This window comes from Chroicocephalus ridibundus, chromosome Z (assembly GCF_963924245.1).
Source record: "Chroicocephalus ridibundus chromosome Z, bChrRid1.1, whole genome shotgun sequence".
NCBI classification, from domain to species: Eukaryota; Metazoa; Chordata; class Aves; order Charadriiformes; family Laridae; genus Chroicocephalus; species Chroicocephalus ridibundus.
In genome coordinates this window covers 10,982,810-11,003,889 of record NC_086316.1, presented here as the reverse complement: position 1 = coordinate 11,003,889, position 21,080 = coordinate 10,982,810, and the positions used below count along the sequence as shown (strand labels likewise).

Here is a 21,080-nt window from a genome sequence, read left to right as displayed (position 1 = left end):
TTAAAAAAACCCTAAACTAAAACAACAAGGGAAAACCTAAACCATTACATTCTACTATAGAAATGGCATTTCATCCACACACATAAATGCTGAGTTGCTGTGATTGTTCTAGTTTTCTGTAGAAAACACCCCCTCTGTTTTGCGTAGTAGTTAGCAGTGTGGTTTCACTGGCACTAGTTAGCCAAATAATGCATATTTCAATATTGCCTTAGTTGCACTATTCAAATTTCCCTTAGCTTAGAAAAGCCCTGAAGTGAGAGAAATCCTACAAATAAGAACTACAAACTGAGCCTGGCACAGTGAAGCCTTTCATCAACAGAAGCTGCTTGCATTTGCTTGTGAGGAATAAGATGGTATAGTTAAGTTGTCTGGGCTGGAACTGAAGGCCAGTTTTCCGCTAAGAAGATGGGAGAGTTTGGTCTTCATAATTTGTGTGCAAGTCAACATTAATATTCCTGTTTTCTTTTTAGTAAATACACGCAGACTTTCTCTTAACACAATTTCTAGGAAAATGAAAGACCAGGGAAAACATCCTGCCTTCAGGCTGTGCGTGCTTCATTCTTCTCATTGTAATTCTAAAATTAGAGAGGGTACACACACTTCATTGTAAACTTAGGAAATTACATGTTTTAAAGATTTTTCAAACATGTAGTGTGATTTCTCCATTAAAGAATGAATTGCCAGCTGAGGCAAATGCTAGAGTCTTTGATATGGTGCGGTTCTATATTCAGATTATCCTGAGAAATGGTGAAAGAAGAAGAAAGATGCAATTTTGGAACAAATTTTAATAAATAACACAAAATAACCACGCCATGATACGTAAGCTCCCCGGTAGCTAAGTAAAAGCTAGGCCTTTTTTCGAACACTCAGTGCTTTAAAATCTTATTGTTGATATACTTTTCAGAAATGATTTACCAGAAAATGCGTTCTTTCTTTAAAAATGTCCTTTGCTGAATGTGGAGCTAGTAAAATAGGAGAGGTAGCCAAGACTGACTTGAGGCTACAGTAAAACACCCTGCCACTTTTTATTAATTCTAATGCACAGGCATCTTCTCTGTCCCGTTGGTTGCATGGTGTACATTGGTGTCACCATGATATTTATGCTGATGTTGGTGTCTACACTCATATTTGACAAGGCTCGTGGAGGTGCTGTGAATACCGGCTCTTTACCCCAGCGCTGTTTCAGCAGCGTTGATGAACTCTCAAGGTGCTGTCTGGATGCAGAATTCCCTCTCGCTGTCACTGCTGCCTCCTGCCCACAGCAGCTTTTATCCCAGGGGCTCCACGTCGAGTACTAGAGGTACTTGAGAGTCCCTGCTTGGTTATTGCAGGACCCAGTTCTGGCAAAAGCAAACCAGGGGCACCCTGTGTTTGCTCTGGAAAGCCGCGTTGCTGTTGTCACCCAACAGCTCCCCCCACCCCCCCCCGCCCCCAGCTTGCTGAGTGAGGATGCCAGCTCCTGTCTGAAGCATAGCTGTCAGTCATTAGAAGTGGAGGTAGGAGTTTCCAGCACTTACAACAGATGATGGATTGAGAGAAACGGAGCAAGAGGTCGTATTCTTGTTTTCTGGAGGATTAACATCCTTACTACGCTTCAGCCCCTCTCTGAGTGCTACAGAGGTGGCTTTGGGCTCTCATGAATAGTTGGAAATTCCTGGGTAAAATCTAAGCCTGGACCAGAAACCAAACAGCTCCAAAAAGGTTGTTTTCCAGAGCTGTAACACACCTGTGTTTGAGCACAGCTTGTATATTTACACATGACTTGCAAAGCTGTGGAAAGAGCTTTAGAGAAACTCATGAGCAGGCACTGCTGCGTGTGGGGTTACCCACTCATGCTGAATTCCTCAGCAAATGTTGTTGGAGCCAGAGCATGGTAAATCTCTTGTCCTGCTGTTTTGTTTTTTTTTTGGTTTTCATTTGTCAGCCTGAAGAAACAGAGCTTTCAAGCTCTGGCACGGAGTTCATCTCGTCTCTCAGGTCTTTGCTGCAGACCACAGTGAGAAGTATCTGCATTAACAAAATGAATTAGTTTCATTGAGCCTTTGAGAGGAAGTTTCAGGGGTGCACTTGGTAAATACTGAATTGAACAAGCAGGATTTTTCTGCCTTCTATGTTTACACTATTCAAGCACTATAACAATGTTTATGCTATTCAGTGCTTTCAAAATCCTAAAATCTTTTCTAGGTTCAGCTATACGCCGCTCAGCTGTAAGCAGTGTGGAGGGTTAATATTTTACAGGATTACCTTAGTGCCACAGAGCTTCTAGGAGGAGCAAGGCAGAACACGTACTTTATGGGGTACGCAAGGAAGAAGCAAGGTAAAAAAAATGAAGCATGGCACTGCCAAGTACTTTGACTTCTCTGGAGCTGGAGGTGCTCAGCAACTTTGTCGATACATTCATGAACTGTAGAAAGCTCACTTTCCTTTCTGACATGTTCCTTGGAAGGAAGATCCTTCCTCAGTAAGAAGAAGCAGTCCCATGCATTTCTGTACTGTTCTCTGATTATCCTACGTGCTGCAAATGAGGACAACCAAATCAGACATACATTCCTGAGTGAAACTGGACTGGGAAGCACAAGCACAGGGGGTGGCTTGGTAGCGGATTCATGATAAGGAATTAACGTGTCTGAGCAGTTGTCAAGACAGTCACAGTGAGCTGGGGTAAATGGAGTGAGGAACGGGTCAGTCTGAGGGGGCTTAAATTGAGACATCGGCATCTGGATGAGAAGAAAGGTTCTTAGGTGATGAGATCCTGTTTGTGACGCTCAGATTTGCTGCACCATCTGTTCTGCTCCCTTTTCACCTGCTTCTCCTCTTGGTGCAGTTTTGGTCCCTCTATGACCCTTCAGCCATGCTGTGCAAGAGCAAGACTTGTGTAGCTCCTATTTAGCGGGCAGTGAGGAAAGAATACAAAAATAGAAGCAGTAGTGCTTGTAGCCTTACATTTGGATTAAGGACTGAGCCCCCACACTGTTCCTCAGTCCGATCATTTCATTTTGTGAATGAGGCAGGCTCTTGGGAGACTCATAATCTCTGTGGTAGTCTTCCATATGAAAAGACAAGGAAACCCCCAAATGCTGTCCCAGCCAAATCCTTTTCTTCCTCAGCCTGCTGAAGGAGTTTAACCAGCAAACAGGTTTTGCCGCTTTCCTTGGGCTTGCTGTGATGACAGCTGCAGTTGAAGGCATGCCACACTTGGCAAGGAGAGCGTCTTCCCTGAGGACTAACCATCAGCTGAGGAGGAGCTGTGGTCTCGTGGAGCGAGTGTGAGAGACAGCCATGCGTTTTTTCTGAATGGAGAACAGCACTGCTTGCCCAGAAAGATGTGTGATTTTTTTAATCTTAAGATGCGGAAGTTTTGTCTTCTATTTCCCCCATCACCCCCATCTCAGGAAAGTGTTCTTGGTGCTGCTTATTGGTCATAGGAATGATGGTTGTGGTTCATTGTGGGTGAAACCCTGACATGCTTATTCAATAGCAGAGCTCATACTGGCTTCATAAAGACCAAGATATGAGCACAGAAGCTCACACAAAAGCTCACAAAAAAGAGACACTTTTTTTTGAGAGACACCCTCCCACAAAAGGGAGGGCACTTTCTACACATAAATGATTGAATCAATATAAAATTTGAGATGAGCCTAGAATTGTGGAGGTGGAAAACTAGCATGAAGGTTTGATTTTGTTCCTACTGTACATCCCTGTTTATTTCTAAATCATTTTTTACAGACCTAAAAACATACACAAATAGTATAAGTTCACATTTGGAAATAGTGATTTTTGTTGAGTTTGTTTTTCCCTTGCAGACACCAGCTGGAGACTGTACAAAAGTGATAAGGAAACAGTGACAAATGAGGAGAGCTGGAGGAATTACTCTCTAGTTTAAGGATAAATGACATTGCCAAACTATCTCGCAGGCTTGCAGAACTTGCCAGAATTTGTGAGCTTTTCCTCTGTAATTTATACCCTTTTGTTTCCTGGAGAGACATTCAGTTAAAAACACGTGTTCCTAACTAAAGGGAACCATTGCACGTTGTGTCAGAGATGGAGATCTGTCCCTTTCCCCCCATAGTAAAGTGGAACACCTAGTTAATTCATACCTTGCCTGTAAGATGTCATCATTTTACACATACTTATTTCTCTCCCTCTCTGCTTATTCTTCATAATCTTTCAAGCAGAAAGTAAATTTAGTAATATTTTAGTTGACATAGAAGTTTTGTACTCCGGAAGTCTAAAATTAGCGTAAATCACTGACCTATTCCCAGCCCTTGCAGTTTGCTGGCCTGGTTTGAATGAGTGGTTGTCCATGCCGGTCCTTTGACAAGTTGATGACATCCTTAGCATTATCAGTGAAGAAATCAGAATACTGGGCCAAAGAGGCAGAGCTTTAATTCCACTGTTAGTAGCAGTCCCCTTGTAGGAGATAGCAGGGAAGGTAATTAGCAGTGGCGTGGTTGGGTGTCCTTTTGCATGGCTGGGGCCTCTGGCATTTGGAGAGTGATATCTGGAGGAGGCAGCAGCTCCTGCTGAGCCTGCTTCAGCCTCTTACTTCGGGAAGGAGAAATACTGTTCTCACTGTGATCCTGGATTGACAGCTAGTGGGGTTTATGGGTCTGCAGCAGGACCTTGCGGGGGACCTCAGTACTGCCCTGCCTTCTCTGACCAATGGATACTTTGACTTATGCTGTTGTTGACTTCAGTCCTTTAGCAACATTAAGCATTCAGCTTAAGAAATGCTAATAATAGAAGAAGCCCTAATACTGTCCATTGGCTAAAATCTTGAATGAGACAGATACTTGCACCATGGTGACCAGACCTTTAATTCACAGCGCTCTCAATCTATTAGCTAGCAATTGTGTTTCCTTACTTGTAAGTATGAAAGCAAAGATCTTTAAAAATGAAGTAGTGTTTCCACCTCAGACGGTGACTCAGTAATTCTGGCCAGGGCAGAGAGCCTGAAAACAAAGGATTGAAAACATTCTGAGCTGCTTTTGCTAGTATGAGAAAGGAGAGCCCCACACAGAAGGGTTTGGGACCTCTAAATGCAGAAGCTGATAAAAGATTGCTTCTCCATAAAAACACTTAAAAGTTAGGTTTCAGCGCTGTGAGATTAGTTTAAAATCCGTGCTACATAAAATGAATAAATGCAGGGGTTTTTACACCTTTTAATGTTTTAGGAGTCAGGTTTTAGAGTTTTTATAGAGCCATGGGCTTAGAAAGACCACATTTATTATTAACAAAAGTAATTTTTGCATCATAGTCTTACTTGAGAATCTTGGGTTTTTAGAAGCCCAGTAGTATCAACCTTGGGATCACGCCTCAAGAGCTGGTTAATGTACCCATGGCTGTACTCTTTGCTTGAACAAAAATCAGCATGGAAGTTCCTGAAATGCTAATAATCAGTAGCGGTAATAGAATTTCAAGCATACATTTATGTAGTGCAAGCTAGTCTGTGTCAACTTCTCTAACATTACCCTGGGAAGGAAATCCATTGCTAACTGCCTGGGAGTCTGTGAGAAGGCAGGATCCCAATGAGGCTTCTTGCCTTCTTTACAACAGAATGCACACATCACCCTCCCTGGGCTGTAGGTCCACCAAATGCAGACACTGCTTGCAGGAGGACACCTGCTTCCCACTGCACACCTCTGCTTCATGCCATTTTTTTTGCATTCAGCACCTTCACTGCATCCTCACGTCTACTGCCTCCTTTCTGGGGGAGCCGCATCACAGATTTCTCCATTTGTCCTGAAAAACCTCTCATGAGGTCCCAACCAAAACTCCACTTCAACACCCTCATCCACGAGAACGGAAAGGAGGAGGAGTCGTTGAGATAGCCAAGTCTTTGCTCCCCACCAGTGTTCATTCATTCTCTGTGTGGGATAAAGGAAAGTGTTCATGGTGGCCACAGCTACCAACTGCTGTTGCGCCTGGGACTTGCCTGGCATCAGTGCGTCTTCTCTGGGCCACAACAATGGGCCCGTTCCTACTGCTGTGTGTAAAATCAGGAAGAATTTTGTCTCCATGAAACTAGCTAAGCCAAGTCCCATCCTAGAACATGGAAATGGGGTGCTCTTTAGAGCTATTTTTCATTACCCTTTGGTCACCAAGTAGACCTCATATGGCAAAACCCTGGTTCTGAATACAGAAAATATTCCCTTTCCCAAATCAAATGATGTTGCAGTTAATGCATTAACAGATCTCAAGGAATGGTTTTGGAACAGTAACGCTTTCTGGCATAACACGTATTCTGTACACATTAATCACTACAGCGACATACTGTAAATGAGGTCCTAAAAGCTAAACAAGCCATAAAATAGGATTCTTAATTTAGGGTCCAGATAGCATTTCCAGCACCTAGACATGCTTCACTCTGAATTAGCTATTGCTAGGCTCTGAACGGCAGAAAAGTGCTGTGGAAGGTTAAGGCTTTGCCATCTGTAGTGCAGTTGAAATACCAGTGTTATTCACACTGAAGCTATGGTGTGTTTTTGCCAGCTACTGCATGATCTCAGAGTATACATGTTAGCAGGTTATTAAGCATGAGTCATCTTATCTAATCTTGCCAGTCTGAATGAATGACTTATATAATCTTTAAAATGTGATTTAGTGAACAAGAGCAGACTGTCGGCCAGCAGCATGCTGTCTGACTGAGCAGACAAGGTCCCTTTTCAGGAAACTGGGCGGATAATGATGGATTTGCTGTGCTTTTCACAGGGCGAGTCCCTCCCTGCCAAAGTGCCATTGTCAACTTCTGCTTGCAGTTGGCAAACCCAAGACACATTGCTTCTAATAACTGATGTCCTTGGATTTTCAGCCCTGCACAAACAATCTAGATTGTAGCAGTTGACCTGATCTCCCTCCCTGTGCAGAAAATGGTTCTTCATCCAAACTGGGATTTCTGTCTTCCCAAGATAATGTTCCTGGTCGTGCAGCAACTGAGCAGCTCTGTGCTTTCCCATGGGTTTACACAGATGCAGCTTCTGACTGTAGCCCTGACTATAGCTCTCCCTCCTTTCCTCTCGTCTCTTTCCAGATGGTCCTCTTTGCCTTCTGTGAGTATGGTGTTACTCCTCCCGTCCTTTGGTGTTTCTTCTGGGGTAGGATGTCTGCATCTTTGAATATACCAGTAAGCAGAAATATGGAAGCACCGGAGGTTTTGACCCCTGTCAAGATTGACAGCGTATCTTTAAAAGGCTTAAAACAAACAACCGAATATAACAAACAACTTTTAGATGTTTAAAAGCTGTGTGTTTGAAAAGGGCAGCCTTCTCCAGTGCCTGAAAGGCTTGCAAGGTGAGAACCTACTGCATTTATTATGCTGCACAGAGGCACTGGTCATGCAAGGAGCTTTGTGTTGCAGGTCATGCTGTGAGATCTGTCCCCTTGCTGGGGTTTTATGTGGGCAAAAACAGAAGGTGGATTTTGAGTTATTGTAGCAGTTGTTCTCTGTTCACGCACCCTGGCTTGAGCTACTGCAAAAACAAGCTTGAATCTTACACCACTTTCGCTCTGTTTCCTAACTGTGTTTTTCTTCCTGTTCATCCATTATCCAGGACTTCCCTCTGTGTCATGCTTAATTTCAAATATGTTGGAAAAATACCTAGAAGTTTGCAATATATCTAGAAATTCCTATGCTGGCTCCATTCTTGACCCCACCAGTGAGGCACAGTGCCTGGATGGGGAGGAAAGACCCATGGTGAGCCTTATGGAGGGAATCGTAGGCAGTACTTGTCCAGTCTGTTCCCATTTTTGTTTGCACAGGCCACCCTTTGCCTGGTGAATGCGACTGGGTGAACAGGGATATGCAGGCTGCAGAACTGTTGAAACACAGCCTCCTCGCCTCTGTCGGCAAAGAGCAAACACAGTTATCTGCAGCTAGCTGGCAAGCGACTTTGAAGAGCAAGTGAGTAGGCAGGTAGTAATTTGTGTTGATTTTAGGGAAAGCATTCTCCAGGGGCGGTTAGCCACCGTGTAGCTGTCTTCTTGTGCCATGATGCAGTTCACTTTGCATCTAAGAACGCTGATGTAGAAGAGGACGGGGAACAAAATGAGGTGTAAGATTGGCATGAATGTTGGGAAAAATGTAAAGGGCTTTTCTGCCTACGTGAAAATATGAGCTGAGAACAATGGGGGCTCCAAGTCTTGCAGGTCATGTTCACAAAGCACAGGAGGGAGAAGGTTAGGGAGAACCTCCAAACAGGCCTGCAGAAATGAGCAGAAGTTCACAGTTACTTTTAGCTGTCTGAGAAAGTCACCGGAGGTGAATGCTCTGTCGTCAGGTGTACACAAAGAGAGACACTCAGACTTAGCTATCATCTGACAGTGCTGCAGTTTCGTTGGTATCCCTTGATTACTTTAATGAAAAAAGTTCCACTTCGGTGATTAATAATTTAAAATTTATATTTACTGAATCGAAGTTGTATTGAGATATGATCCCTTGTTTGAAAAAGTGACCTCTAGCAGGTAACAGCTGGTGAGATAGGAAACATGGATATCATTACAGGAATATACACATAGCTTTAATCTCTATTAATTTAGCTGAGCAGTAACCTCAAAACATGCCCAGCTTGTGCCCAGCAACCATGAAATTTCAAGTTGTTTGAGCTCTTTTATTACTGATCTTCTCCAGCAACTCAAATAACCTTAGTTTTTAAAAGTAAGACAATAGTCTAAAGAAAGAGACTGTCCAGTTCTGTATTAATAATAGCGAGGACCCTGGGTGAGGGTTATGTTTTGGGGTCCATCTGTGAAGTGCTGACTTTCTTACAGACCTCTGGGGTCTGAGTTACCTGGACCTGCTGAAGTCAGCTACAGCTTCACAGTTTACTTTGATCTATTTCAGCCATTGTCCTTGATGATCTTTATAGTAGGGGTAATAATTTCCCACCTCAGAAATGGACTACTGGGAGGTCCAGTATCCTAGTAGTGGGATCTGTGTGAAAACTGGTTTGTGCCATCTTTCTCAATGTGATCATTGCTGTAGGATTTTACAGGCATTTGACAAACTGGATCTTACTTCGTTGTGGTACAAAAAAAAAAAATACTGTTATTGCAGTAGTTACATATTAAAATGCCTGGATAACAGGAAAACAGGCATTGACTGCAGCTTAAATCTGGAAGTGTGTGGAATACAGAGCATAACAAGCAAAATAAAAGTTAAAAAATAATTATTAACAGCAAATGTTCCTATGAACAACCTCCTCCAGCTGATGACTTAAACAGATGATTTAGACCAGGTACTAGAGGCCAACAGACACATACAAACTGAGCATTCCCACTGCAACCTTAATTTTTTGTCAGGGACCTGAGGGCACCCATGGGCCTTAACAGCTCTGTCCAGCCTGCCCTGGGACCCCCAGCCCACCCCCTGCCCACCGCCCAGGAGCCCCATTTCAGCTCAGCCTGGGTCTGTCAGTCCAGTGCCCAATGCCTGGGGCTGGGGCTGTCCCAGCTGCCTGGCCCCCAGCCCCAGCTGTGCCCTGATGTTCATCAAGCAGTGACGAAGCCCCGCTTGGTCAACAATTCAACTCCGATTGTTGAATTTTGATAGCAGATACCTTGGTAAACCTCTTGGGGAAAAGAAAGCTACAGTTCAAGAAGTTACCTGGAAACAATTTCAGTATTTTTAGCTGAGTTATGTTACAATTGCTTGCTCTTCTTTGTTTATTGAAAGAATGGGCAATCTTTAAATTTATTTTTCCTGTCTTTTCTATTCATTTAAGCAAATTAAGCATCTCCTGCATCATGTTTCGTTGTCTTTTGTATGGTGTTAAAAGAAAGGCAGATCAGAGAAACAGCTGCAGGGTCTCCTAGAAAGTCCTACTGCTGAAGTCCTGAGAAGTTGAGGGCTTGCAGTCTTCTGTGGGACGACCTTGCCTGTAAAGTATCTATACCATACGGGCAGGAAGCAGTTTCTGGCAGGAAAAGATGAACATGCAACAGGTTTTGTATTTTTATGTTTGACATGAAATACTGTAGGATTCATGGCCTTGGCCCCAGAGATCCATGCCTTGTGCTGCAGATTTCTAAAGAGTTCTGGTGAAAATGGCAGGTGTTTGTCTTGAACAGAATCATCATTAAGATCTGGGAAAATAGACAATATGGTAAAAAAAGCAAAAGGTTAACTCTCAGATCTTAAGAAAGGTTACGAATTAAATCTTGCAAGTCCCTGAAGCTTCTCCTAAGCCTTTGGACAACTGATGACTGTCAGTGTAGCACAGCGAAGGGTGAACTTGGTTGTTTTTTCCTTATATTGAAAACTAAAGTTTCTGGCCTTGATGACTCTAAAATTCAGTTGAAAAGGAGATAGTTGAGATATTGAGAGATGTACGTAAATGATGTAAAATGTCATAAATTTTCATCAGGTGCAGAGGGAGTGTCTGAGTTGGTTCTTGATTGCTGCCTTGATGTTCAAGATGAATTTTATGTTTTAAGATTTTATTCAATTTTCATTTCCTAAGTATGAGGACATCTTTTTGGCTGCATTTGGGTTTTCTCAGAGATTTAGGCTTCAAATCATATTGCTACTGATAGTGAACTGGCTTGTTTGAAAAGCTGTTTTAGCTTATTTTAGTTATGTATTGCAGGGATATTCCTTCCCTTGGGTTTAAAGGCAGGTTTTTTGCAGGCAGAATAAGGAATGAGGCTGCTTAAAAGCAGGCGCTGTTTTGAGAAATGTGCTTTGGAGCGCACGCGATGAGAGTGAAATGGGTTTAGCTGAGCTTAGGAATGTTTCACTTGCCCATGCGAACGTGGTCTTGCTTTGGGAGTGCTGAAGAGCCGGGTTTTGCTCTCTGTTTGCAGGCGAGCAGCCAGCATGAGCTTGGCAAGACGTGACCATGAGTGCCAGGACCCTGTGATCTGAACCGTGTCTCCAGCTGACTTCACCGCAGCGAGGCCCCGTTGATCCTGTACCATGGAGGACTGCCTTCACACCTCCTCTGAAAACCTCTCCAAGCTGGTGAGCTGGGCCCACAGCCACGGGACCATCTGCAGCCTCATCCCCAACCTCAAGCACTTGCTTTCCGAGGGGGCCCACGGCAACCTGACGGCCATGTGGGGTTGTAGCGCTGGCCATGCTTACCACTGGCCCCTGGCTGCCACTTGCCGGGCTGGCTCCCAGGAGCGTGTCTGCTTCCAGGACAGCCGCAGCTTCAACTCAGACAGCCCCAGCATGCTGGGGGTGCCCTCGGAGGCACAGGCCAGCCCCCTGGAGCGCTACCCGGGCCGGCCGGGGAAGGCCAAGCTGGATTGCACCCGCACCCGCGACTCCTGTGACTTCTCCTACTGCAGCGAGCCGTCGGAGCTGGGCGAGCCCGTGGAGGAGTATGAGGACGAGGCCACCCTCTTCGACATGGTCTGCGAGTCCTCTGTCACCGACGAGGACAGCGACTTCGAACCGCACCCCCACCGGGCCCCCACCGGCCCCCGCAAGCGGCCGGCTGCCGGCCTGCCCACCGCTGCCCAGGCCCAGCCCGCCGACGAGGGTGGCGGCGAGGTGCTCCTCAAGAAGATCAAGCAGGAGCTCCCCGAGGACTACTACATTGTGGCCAATGCTGAGCTGACGGCCGGTGCCGACGGGCCGGCCCTGGCCCTGACGCAGATGTCCAAGCCCAAGCCACAGCCCCAGGCCGGGCCCTCCTGCATGGGCCCCGCCAGGGCCCTGCCCCAGCTGGTGGCCGGCCCTGACCCCGACCCCCAGCGCCTCTCCGCCTCCCCCCCTGGCCCGCCCCGGCTGGCCACGCAGAGGCCACCCCGCGGACCCCTGGCCTCCCCGGCACGAGGGGCAGGCAGTGGCCCCGTGGTTGCCCTCCAAGTGCCAGCCACCAGCTCCAACGCCACCGCCACTGCTGGGAAACCCATAAGCATCCCCCTGTCAGCCCTGCAGCTGCCCGGTCAGGAGGAGCCACCAGCAGCTGAGGAGAACCTCCCGCCCGCCCCTCCGCTGGTCCCGGGTGGCGAGGTGGCTGGCTCGCCCTCAGTGAGTGCCGAGCCCGAGGTCAGCTCCAGCCAGCAGCAGCCCCACGCCGTCCCCACCGCCACCCCTGAGGCGGTGGCGCAGTCGATGCCAGGTAGGATGCTGGTGGGGGATTGAGGGGTGGTAATGTTTTGGGGGTGGCTCCCCAGCGACAGGGCAGTGAGGGGGCAGCCAGGGAGGAGGTGCTGCATTGTGCGAGGGTGCCCTGGTCCCGCCAGCTCCTAATTCAGTAGATAGAGAAACCCTCTTCCTACTTGGAAGAAGATTTGGAAGACCTCAGCTGAACAGGAGCACCCTCCATGAGAAAGTGTACCACTGCCATAGGGAAAGGGCTCTTCCAGGATAGGTTTATAGGTCCGTTTTAGGTGCAGTTGTGTCATGGGAGAGGGCATGCAGCCGCCTCATTGTGTGCATGGGGTGGGGAGGACATGAAGCCCAGCCGTGCACTCTTTCAATGAACCAGAAAGAAGTGGTCTCAGACAGTGAAGCCTAGAGTTGGGGGTCGGGTGTTGCCTTCACCCTGTCAGAAGGCTGATGTTTATTATGGAGAGGCAAAGGAGGGCACAATCAGAGCAGCCTGCAGAGGCAAGAAGGACAACCCCAACCTTAACCATGAAATTGACAATACTTAAAACTTTAATCCAAGAGAAAAAAAAGATTTTTTCCCTTGCCTTGGTGGAAGTTCTCTTATCCCGTGTCCTTCATTTTGTTCATCCCCCACTGCTGCCAAAGCATTGAGAATTGGCACAGACAGATCAACGTTATCAGATAAAGAGCATGTTAAAACAGCGTAGTTCTGCTGAATGATTATCCCACATGCAAAATAACTCAGTGTTGGACGTACATCTTCTGGAGGGGCAGGAAGGCTATTTCTTGAGCAGCAAGCTCCTTCAGGACCTGAGTGCAAGCAGTGCTGGCTTTGCTCTTTGAGGTGATGCGTGGTGCCATCCTGGGAGGAGGTGAGGGCAGGAGCAAGTTCTCTCTCTGCTCCCTTGCCGGTTCAGCCTTGGAAGGTCTGGCCAGACAGAGCAGAGCAGAACAGTCGAGGGGGAAAAAATTGCCTATATGCAGTCCCTGTAACAGCTACTGTAAGCACTAGAAGCACTTTACAGCCTGGATGAGACTTCAACCTGGACAGCCTGAAATCTCATTTAGCGCTAGTGAATCTATTAATGGGCAAGATCCTGCAGATCTTGTTGCCAGATAAAACCATGGGCAAAGTTAATACCCAGTTTTTCTAAGTAAAACCCAACTAAGCATTAGAAATTACAAAGGATGATAATTGTCCTAGTTGCACTAAAGGACATTATTCTTTGGGACCCATTTTTGCGTGACTGCATCTTTGAGATGCTACTTTGCAGTAGTACTGTCATGTAACATCCATTGTGGAAATTCCCTACAAAACTCTGTCTGGTTTAAAACTGACTCTGCTCACCTGACTATGAGAGATATGGGATGCCTGATGTCAATCTGAATTGCATGGTAAACCTACTTATTCTGCATTCCTTAGTTTATAGTGTATCACTGCTGTATAGAGATGGTTTCTACCAGCCTGCCCCTGCAACTTGCTCAGTCTCAAACTCGGAAGCTAAGACAGTGGAATACAAACCTAGGCAGAATTTGTCCATGTAGGTGTGTGTTATCTGTGAGAATGATTTACGGAATCTTCAGAGTTGGAAGGGACCTCTAGAGATCATCTAGTCCAACTCCCCTGCTAGAGCAGGATTGCCTAAAGCACATCCCTCAGGGCTGCATCCAGGCGGGTCTTGAAAATCTCCAGAGAAGGGGACTCCACAACCTCCCTGGGCAGCCTGTTCCAGTGCTCTGTCACCCTCACCGTAAAGAAGTTTTTCCGTGTATTTGAACGGAACTTCCTTTTACTTTTGACAGATTCATTAAAAAAACCAAACCCTTTCAAACTACTTTTGCCAGGTCCTCAGAAGCCAAACAAGGTCAGCAGTTGTTAACTGCTTAGGGTTAAACCTTACAAGAAGGATGCAGCAACATATTTCCACATTTATACGGTTTCCAGAGCAGGGTTATTTCAGGTCTAGTGTCTCACTAGGAGGACAAAGTTGGGGTTGCATCTGGATTTACACACACTGTGTAAATCAGCCCTCAGAACCTCCTAGTACTTCTTGCATAGACAGCAACGTTATCTCCATGTGCTGTCCATATTCCAGTTCAGTCAGTTACGTTTTCAATACTTACATTTCTTGTGTTCTTCTCAAAAAGTGTTATGGTATTCCTCTCCTCAGCCTGGTATAGTGTTGTTGTAATAGCTGTTACTGTACTCAGAGGTAGCTACACTTTAACTAGGGTAAAATGATTGATGTACAACTAAAACTTGATACTCATGTCAGCAAAGTCTCCGATTTCCATAGAGCCTGCTCCTTTGGGAAAGAAGTGCTGGCGTTAATAAATCTTCAATTTGCAGAAAAGTGGGCAATGTTGGCAAGTGAATTTATTACAGATGAGTAGTTCTGCACAGCAGATCCTTGCAGATAAAATGTGGAGGTCTGATAAAAGACTACAGTAGGGTGATTGCTCATGTACAGTGATTTCATTAGGTTGTCTCTTAACGAAGAGCGATGTACTAGAAGTGGTGCATGATGTATAAAATTTGAGCAATATTGAACTATGAGAGGATATTTATGTATCCTGTGTAAAAATTCTTCTGTCACAAATAGACAGAAACAAGGATGACTATAATTCTTATGTAAAAAAAAAAAAAAAAAAAAGGGCAGAAGATAAGTATACCAAAGATCCTTGAGCTTTTGTTAGTTTATAGACTCAGTGGATGCTTGACAAACAAACAAAGGTATGGCTGAAAGTGAGCCGGGAATTTAAATTCTGCTTTGTCCCCTTGTTGCTTAATCTTAAAATAATATGTGAAGCCTTGCTGCTTGTCTCCTTAGAACTGGTCATATGTTTATGAGGTCTTTGCAGGACTAAGGCCTTAAATGATAATTTATTAATAAAGAGTGTGATCCAACCAGCAAGAAGAATTACTTTCAGTTTTAGTTTGTCACATATCTTCGCATTTATATCAGACACAGCTGATAGTTTCCATGCATGTTAATCTCGCAGGTCATGAAAGTTTGAGTGATATTCTCCATGAAATCAAAAATATTGATAATATATGTTAGTTTAGGCCAGTTTAAGGCACATTATACTTTTGGATTGGTTTCTCTTTCAAACATTTTTTTTTCTCTTTTACCCTGTTTAATTAAACCATGGCAACTGAATGTGTAAGCAGGGACTTTACAAAGGTATTTTTGTGTCTTGAAAGTGAAGCGGCATCCCAGTGAAGATTCAGTGAGGTTAGACACAGATTTCTGTTGAATTCAGGTCTCCATCTAAGCATTGTGGAATATACTGAATTATTTTTGTTAAACTTCAGCCTTAATAAGTCGACATTCATCTGTCAATTTTCAGATTGTTCTTTACTACTTCGTTAGCAAAGCCTTCCAGAATGTACATAGGTATTATTTAGTCTTTTTTTTCTTGTGGAAAAAATAAGAGGACCTACGTCTGATAGGAGAGAGATTTTTGCAATGGTGGAGAGCAGGGAATTTCTGCAATTTCTGCTTCCAAAACAGCCTCTTTTGTCTTTCCTTTTTCTAATAAAGGGTCTGGTTTTTATGTCCAAGAACCTGCAAGGGCAAGGTAGGTCACTTCAGTGAAGATGGAAGGCAAGTGAAAAATAAGATGCTTTAGGTTGCAGTACATGCAGCCTAGAGAAATTAGTGACACTTGGATGTCTGAAACAATGAGTGGAAAAGATTTGGTGTTACTGCAGAAGGATATGGAGGAAGCCTATGGCTCAGAGGACAATAGAGCTTATTGTGTAGAAAGGCAAATTTTGATCCTCAGAGAGGTAGGACTTACTTCGTAAGCAGAATTGCTGAAGTATTTATGAAGAATACTCACTTTCCACCTGGAGGCTGAGGGTGAAGATGTGCTTTGGATTAAGAAGACAGTGCAGCAAGACATCTCTGGTCCAACATTACAAATACAGGAGCAAAGTGTTCCATAAGGATATACTAAAAAGATGTCAAATCCACATGTACAAAATGTGCAGAACACAAAGAATAGTGAGTAGAGATGCAAAATAAAAAATCCTGTAAATGAAGTGGCTAGGGTTGTTGCTTCACTCAGAGATGTGGCAAATCATATTCTGTGGGTACCATCACAATGCCATCATGCATACCCATTGCTGAACTTGCTGGGCTGCTGGGTGATGTTGTACACGTACAGGTTTTTGCAGAGTTTGGAAGGGAAACAGGTTGTCCACAAGCACCATTGTTTTCTTAGTCAGCATGCCTCACATGGTCCCTCTGCAGTGGTTATCGAACGGTATCAGTGGTTGGATGCGTGGCGTGATGGATGGTGACCTGGTCTGTGCTGAGGGCAGTACTTAGCCTTGCTGACTCTGATGTCTCCCCTCTGGGCTTCTCCCAGTTCTTTTCTTTTCTGTAGCTGGTATGTCAGGATCCCAGATCAGTGCCAGGTGATCAGCTTAAACTGGTGACTTGGGCAAAGATCTAGTTCTGGTCCTGTGCTCTCATCATGGGAAGGTACGAGCAGGGATTGCAGCCTTTCATGATTGGCATCTAATGTGGGTTGACTGTCACTGTGCTGCGAGTGTGGACATCCCTGTCTGTTGCAGGTGTTTGTACAATGTCTCTATCTGAACACAACCATTAAAAAATGCAGTGCATATGGGGGTTGTGTGATATTGATGTAGAGCTTTTAGGTGGAATATTTTTAAGTATTTTTCTGCAATCAAAAGAACCGGGACCTCTCCTTTTCCTCCTGTCTCTCTGTGCAGTTGTGTGGGTTTAAATTAAGTGGGGGCTGACATCCTAGTGTGAGTTGTGAAGATTTATGGATTAGGAGCTGTTAGATGAGCATCAAAATGTTACAAGACTTAGAGGAGAAAGAAGTCCCCCACACCTCATGGATTGACAGCTTTGAAGAGGTTTAGCTTTAGCTCCTAAATCACTGTTTACACTGCAAGGAAAAAAAATGTGTCAGCTAGCGCATTCCAAAGTGCAAACAAGAAAAAATAATGCCTTTTTTCAGAGGTATATAAAGCATCAGCCATACATACAAAAAGGCCAAATTAATCCCTGCTGTCATTCTTCCAAGTCCAGTAACTGTGCCAAGAATGAATGTAACACAAGGCAAATAATCATGTCAACAGAAAGTTACAGAACTTTATTTAAGCTCTTCCAAGAACACTCAAAGAATTGCTGATCGGTCTCTGTATTTGTAATTTACATACGAAGATTGATGACTTTTGGCTAAAGTGACTGCTGAAGACTGCCTCCAGGGACATTTGCTGCTGAATGTGGTCAAGCGGACAATTAAACATATGCAGGGGTGAGACAGTCTCTTCCTCTTTGTGTTGGACTAAAGAGTTCAGAGTCCACTGATGACTCTTTAGGTCCCATAATTGGTATCTATTCTTGCTCCAGTAGCTGAACTAAAAATAGTAAGTACTGAAATACATAATTACAAAAAGCATAGTGCTTTTTTTTTTTTTTTTTTTTTAAGTTGCAAGAGCATGGCTTATTTAGAAGAATAAAATTAGATCATCATAGTTTTAATCATCAGAAAAAGGAAGCCTCCTGCACTACCACTGCCTGCTGATCTTGCAGTATGGATTTGCCAGCACACTCCCACCCTTAATTATCTGTGTCCAAACACTGCTAAATTATAAACTGCTGTTTTGGGGGCTTTATTCTAAAATTTCTGCTAATGAGGCTGATATTACTGATCTTTACAATATTGTAAGGGAGTTCTGTTTAAAAGCAGGACAGTAACATAAAAAGGACAAATTCAGCCTTGGCAAAGTAGTCATCTATTTCCTTTTATCATCTGGGTACACAGCATGACAATCAAATGAAAAAAAAAAAGAAACCATAGTACTAAAAATTCTACTGAAAGAATATGTTTTGTGAAGCTGTTCCTACAAGAAGCATTTATCAAGTTATTAATTCTTGCAGGAGAACGCTGAAATGAAAACTCATCAAGTATTACAACCTCTTCAGATTTTCACTGTAGTTAAGAAATTTCTCTAGTGGAAATTCCTTCCAGACACAGAAGGCTCATGCCAGCCTCTTTCAACCCTGAAGACCAGCAGTGGACTTGTCATGTAGAGGGTGATCTTCTTCCTATCTTGAATATCAAGTATTTATCAAAGCAGCTATGCATACAAGAGATGACGCTGCAGCTTTTCTTGATTTCAGGACTTGTTTCCCCTGTTCACAATGGAACTCCTCCGAGTGGAACCACCTGCATCACATAGAGCCATCATCTGGTAGCAGCGTTGCTGGAGATATAGATAGATAGATAGATAGATAGATAGATAGATAGATAGATAGATAGATAGATAGATACACACACATTTTGGAGGAAATTGTTCATGGGTATTCATCCTGAAAGTAGGTTGGTGTGGAAGGTATTTGGGCATGGGCTTTGAGTTGTATTCCTGCAATAGAAGCTTAACAGGCCTATTGATCCTCTGTAACTGGTGAGAAATGGTAGCTTCCATGCAGTCTGTGGAAGTTGCTTGCCTGTAGCTAGGAGGGTGTTGAATCTGTACCCTCAGAAAGACCTGTTGCAGCCAGGCCACAGCAGTTTTTAAGGAGTAAGTCCGTACAGCATGCCAAGTTCAGCTGCCAAACAGTCAGGAATATTCTCTGGGGTTCTGGCTAGGGAAATTGCATTACTAAGAATTATTGACACTTCATTTAAATATTTATTTTTATTTCAAAGTACTATAGCGCAAATGGTAGTAGGTAAGATGGCGTGTTGTATCAGAAGAGAAACTGCCCACTTCAATGAATGGTTTGTGTTCTGGAGCCTCACTGCTTATTTCAGACATAGAAATGTACCCTCTCCCCCATTACCCCAACGTGAAAGGCAAAAAAGCAAAAAAACAAAGCACAAGTGAGAAGTAGAAAACAGTAATTTCTGTAATGTGAGCTAGGTGCTAGCTCTCCCTTTCACTAAAGGTGTCTTAAACAGACTACTGTTCCGTGCAAAGTGCTGTGTTTTGTGGTATTGCAATATAACAGAAGAAAAGAAGAGCTCTACTGGTTCCAGCTGTCCTAAAAATATATGGAAACAAAAAAGGAAACTGGCCAAGTCTGTACTGCACATCACTTTATTTTCAGAAAATAGAAAACTATTTAACATCGTGGTTTTGATCAGAGATCTGTTTTCTTAGTGTGGTCTTTGCAATTGCTCTGTTTAATTTTGGAGCTGTTTTCATCTTCTGATTTGTGAGTCTCTAAGTAAGAAAAGCGAGGCAAGGCAGAATCAGATTGGGATCTGCAGAGGAGATGCAGCAGAGCAGCCAAGAGAGACACTGACCCTGGAGAGGCCTCAGACATGCGCTTTGGATGGAGTGCTGGAATGGAAAGGGAGTACAAGTCTTGGTGGTTTAGGTCAGGATACTTTCGAAGAGTGTTTTTCCACTTCTGATGAGGCTGGTACTTCAGTAAATATATATACGGAAGAACCATTTCACATATGTATTCAAGGTCTAAGCTGTTAATAGCAGCAGTAAGCCTTGCGAAGAACTGTTTTCACCTGTCTCCGTGATGGGAGCATGCCATTTTTGCATAAGCTGTTCTGTGAAGTCAGCACACAGTGAGTTCTCATCTCTTCCATTTTCCTAATACCTAAATTATTTCCCTCTTAATGAGTTTTCTTCTGTCATGTCTCATCTTCTTTTTCTGCCTGCAGTGAACCTAGAACCTGCTTGAGCATGAAACAGATCAGTAAAAATTTCTGAGTGCATTTTCTGTCTATCTAAACAAGATAAGAATTTTGAATGCGGAAGTTCCGGTTCAAGTGTTTCCAGAAAAGAAAACAGAAGCATGACAGTAGATTTTTTTATCATGGCTAGCAGAGCACAGAGCAGTGCTTGCTAAAACATCCATATCCTGGAAGCACTGGAACATGCTGAAATCCATCTTTCTTTCATAAAGTATGCTTAAATGAAGCATATGACCACGCCACTTGCAGGAAGTGTTGAACCAGGCTACTAAATCAGAGCCTCAAGAGAGAGAAACTGATACGCCTGCTTTCCCTGATGAATCTTTCTTGCTGGGGCACTCCACGAACTGGTCACACAAAAACTGCTTTGGACACTGGTTGTTCTGAACAGTTTGAATGTGCCTAGTGGCCTCTGTGGGACTGGTGGGCAGAGATGTATTTTCGTTTCCCAAATGAGTCCGCATTTGTTTGGAGCCAAGCAATGCTGCTCTGCAAAAATGGCAGGGTGCTGCTGGTCACACGAATGTTGTGTTGGAGGCAGCAGTTCCCAGATCCTGGCTACCACTGAATCCTGCCCCTGGTGGGAGCCAGGAACTGAGCTTCCCGCATGCATGTCGTGTAAAAAGTGGTGCTGAGGACCTTACTGAGCCTGATGCTTTATGTTTTATGTTTTGTGCTTACGTGCTTAATTATACATTGACCATTAAGTACATTGGCTGCATCTTACTTCTAACTTACACTTGTCACTCCCATTAACTTTAATTAAACAGTAAGTGCACACACAGAGAGAGAAATACTGTGTGTGTTCCTGTTGGTTAAATTTGGGATATCTTTAGACTGGCAGTAACACTGTGGTCTGTTGTTGCTTTTCATTAATTGGGTCTTCGTGATGAAAACATCACTTGAAACCATACAACTACGGATTAATAATAATTAATCGCTTGCTGATTTGTCCTTGGGGAAAAAAGAAAGAAAAAAAGGAAAGAAAAAGCTGGCCTTCTGTTTTGTTCAGAGAAAGAAAAAAATGATTCTGAGCTATTCTGGCCCAGATCACATCACCCCAGTGCCAAAGCTGAATGTGCTGTATTACTGAATTATTTCAAGCAGGACATACCTGTACCCAAAGATCAAGCCTGTGAAAGATAAGGGCATTAATCTCTGATCTTTGAAAAGCTTGCTTCGATTTTCTGTTTACACTCTCCTTTCTCTTACCGGGGTATCTGCCTAATCTCTGCTTTACTACTGTGGCTGGTCAAGGATAGTGTGAATGAGCCACAGAAGCACGGATGTTTTTGTATGGGAATAATTTAAT

At 44.0% G+C, this 21,080-nt stretch overlaps 1 protein-coding gene across 2 annotated transcripts in view; it reads left to right on the top strand.

Moving 5' to 3' along the window:
* KIAA1958 (KIAA1958 ortholog) overlaps positions 1–21,080 on the top strand; it is a 57,060-nt gene that overhangs the window by 21,438 nt on the left and 14,542 nt on the right. Inside the window, exons 1-2 of one of the 2 annotated variants that reach the window (XM_063319759.1) lie at positions 7,267–7,290; positions 10,801–12,068. In XM_063319759.1, coding sequence (XP_063175829.1) covers positions 10,913–12,068 — 1,156 coding nt within the window. In that variant the 5' untranslated portion in view covers positions 7,267–7,290; positions 10,801–10,912. Of the gene's footprint in view, positions 1–7,266; positions 7,291–10,800; positions 12,069–21,080 lie in introns of those variants that run through there. The other variant, XM_063319758.1, reaches the window with a different exon arrangement.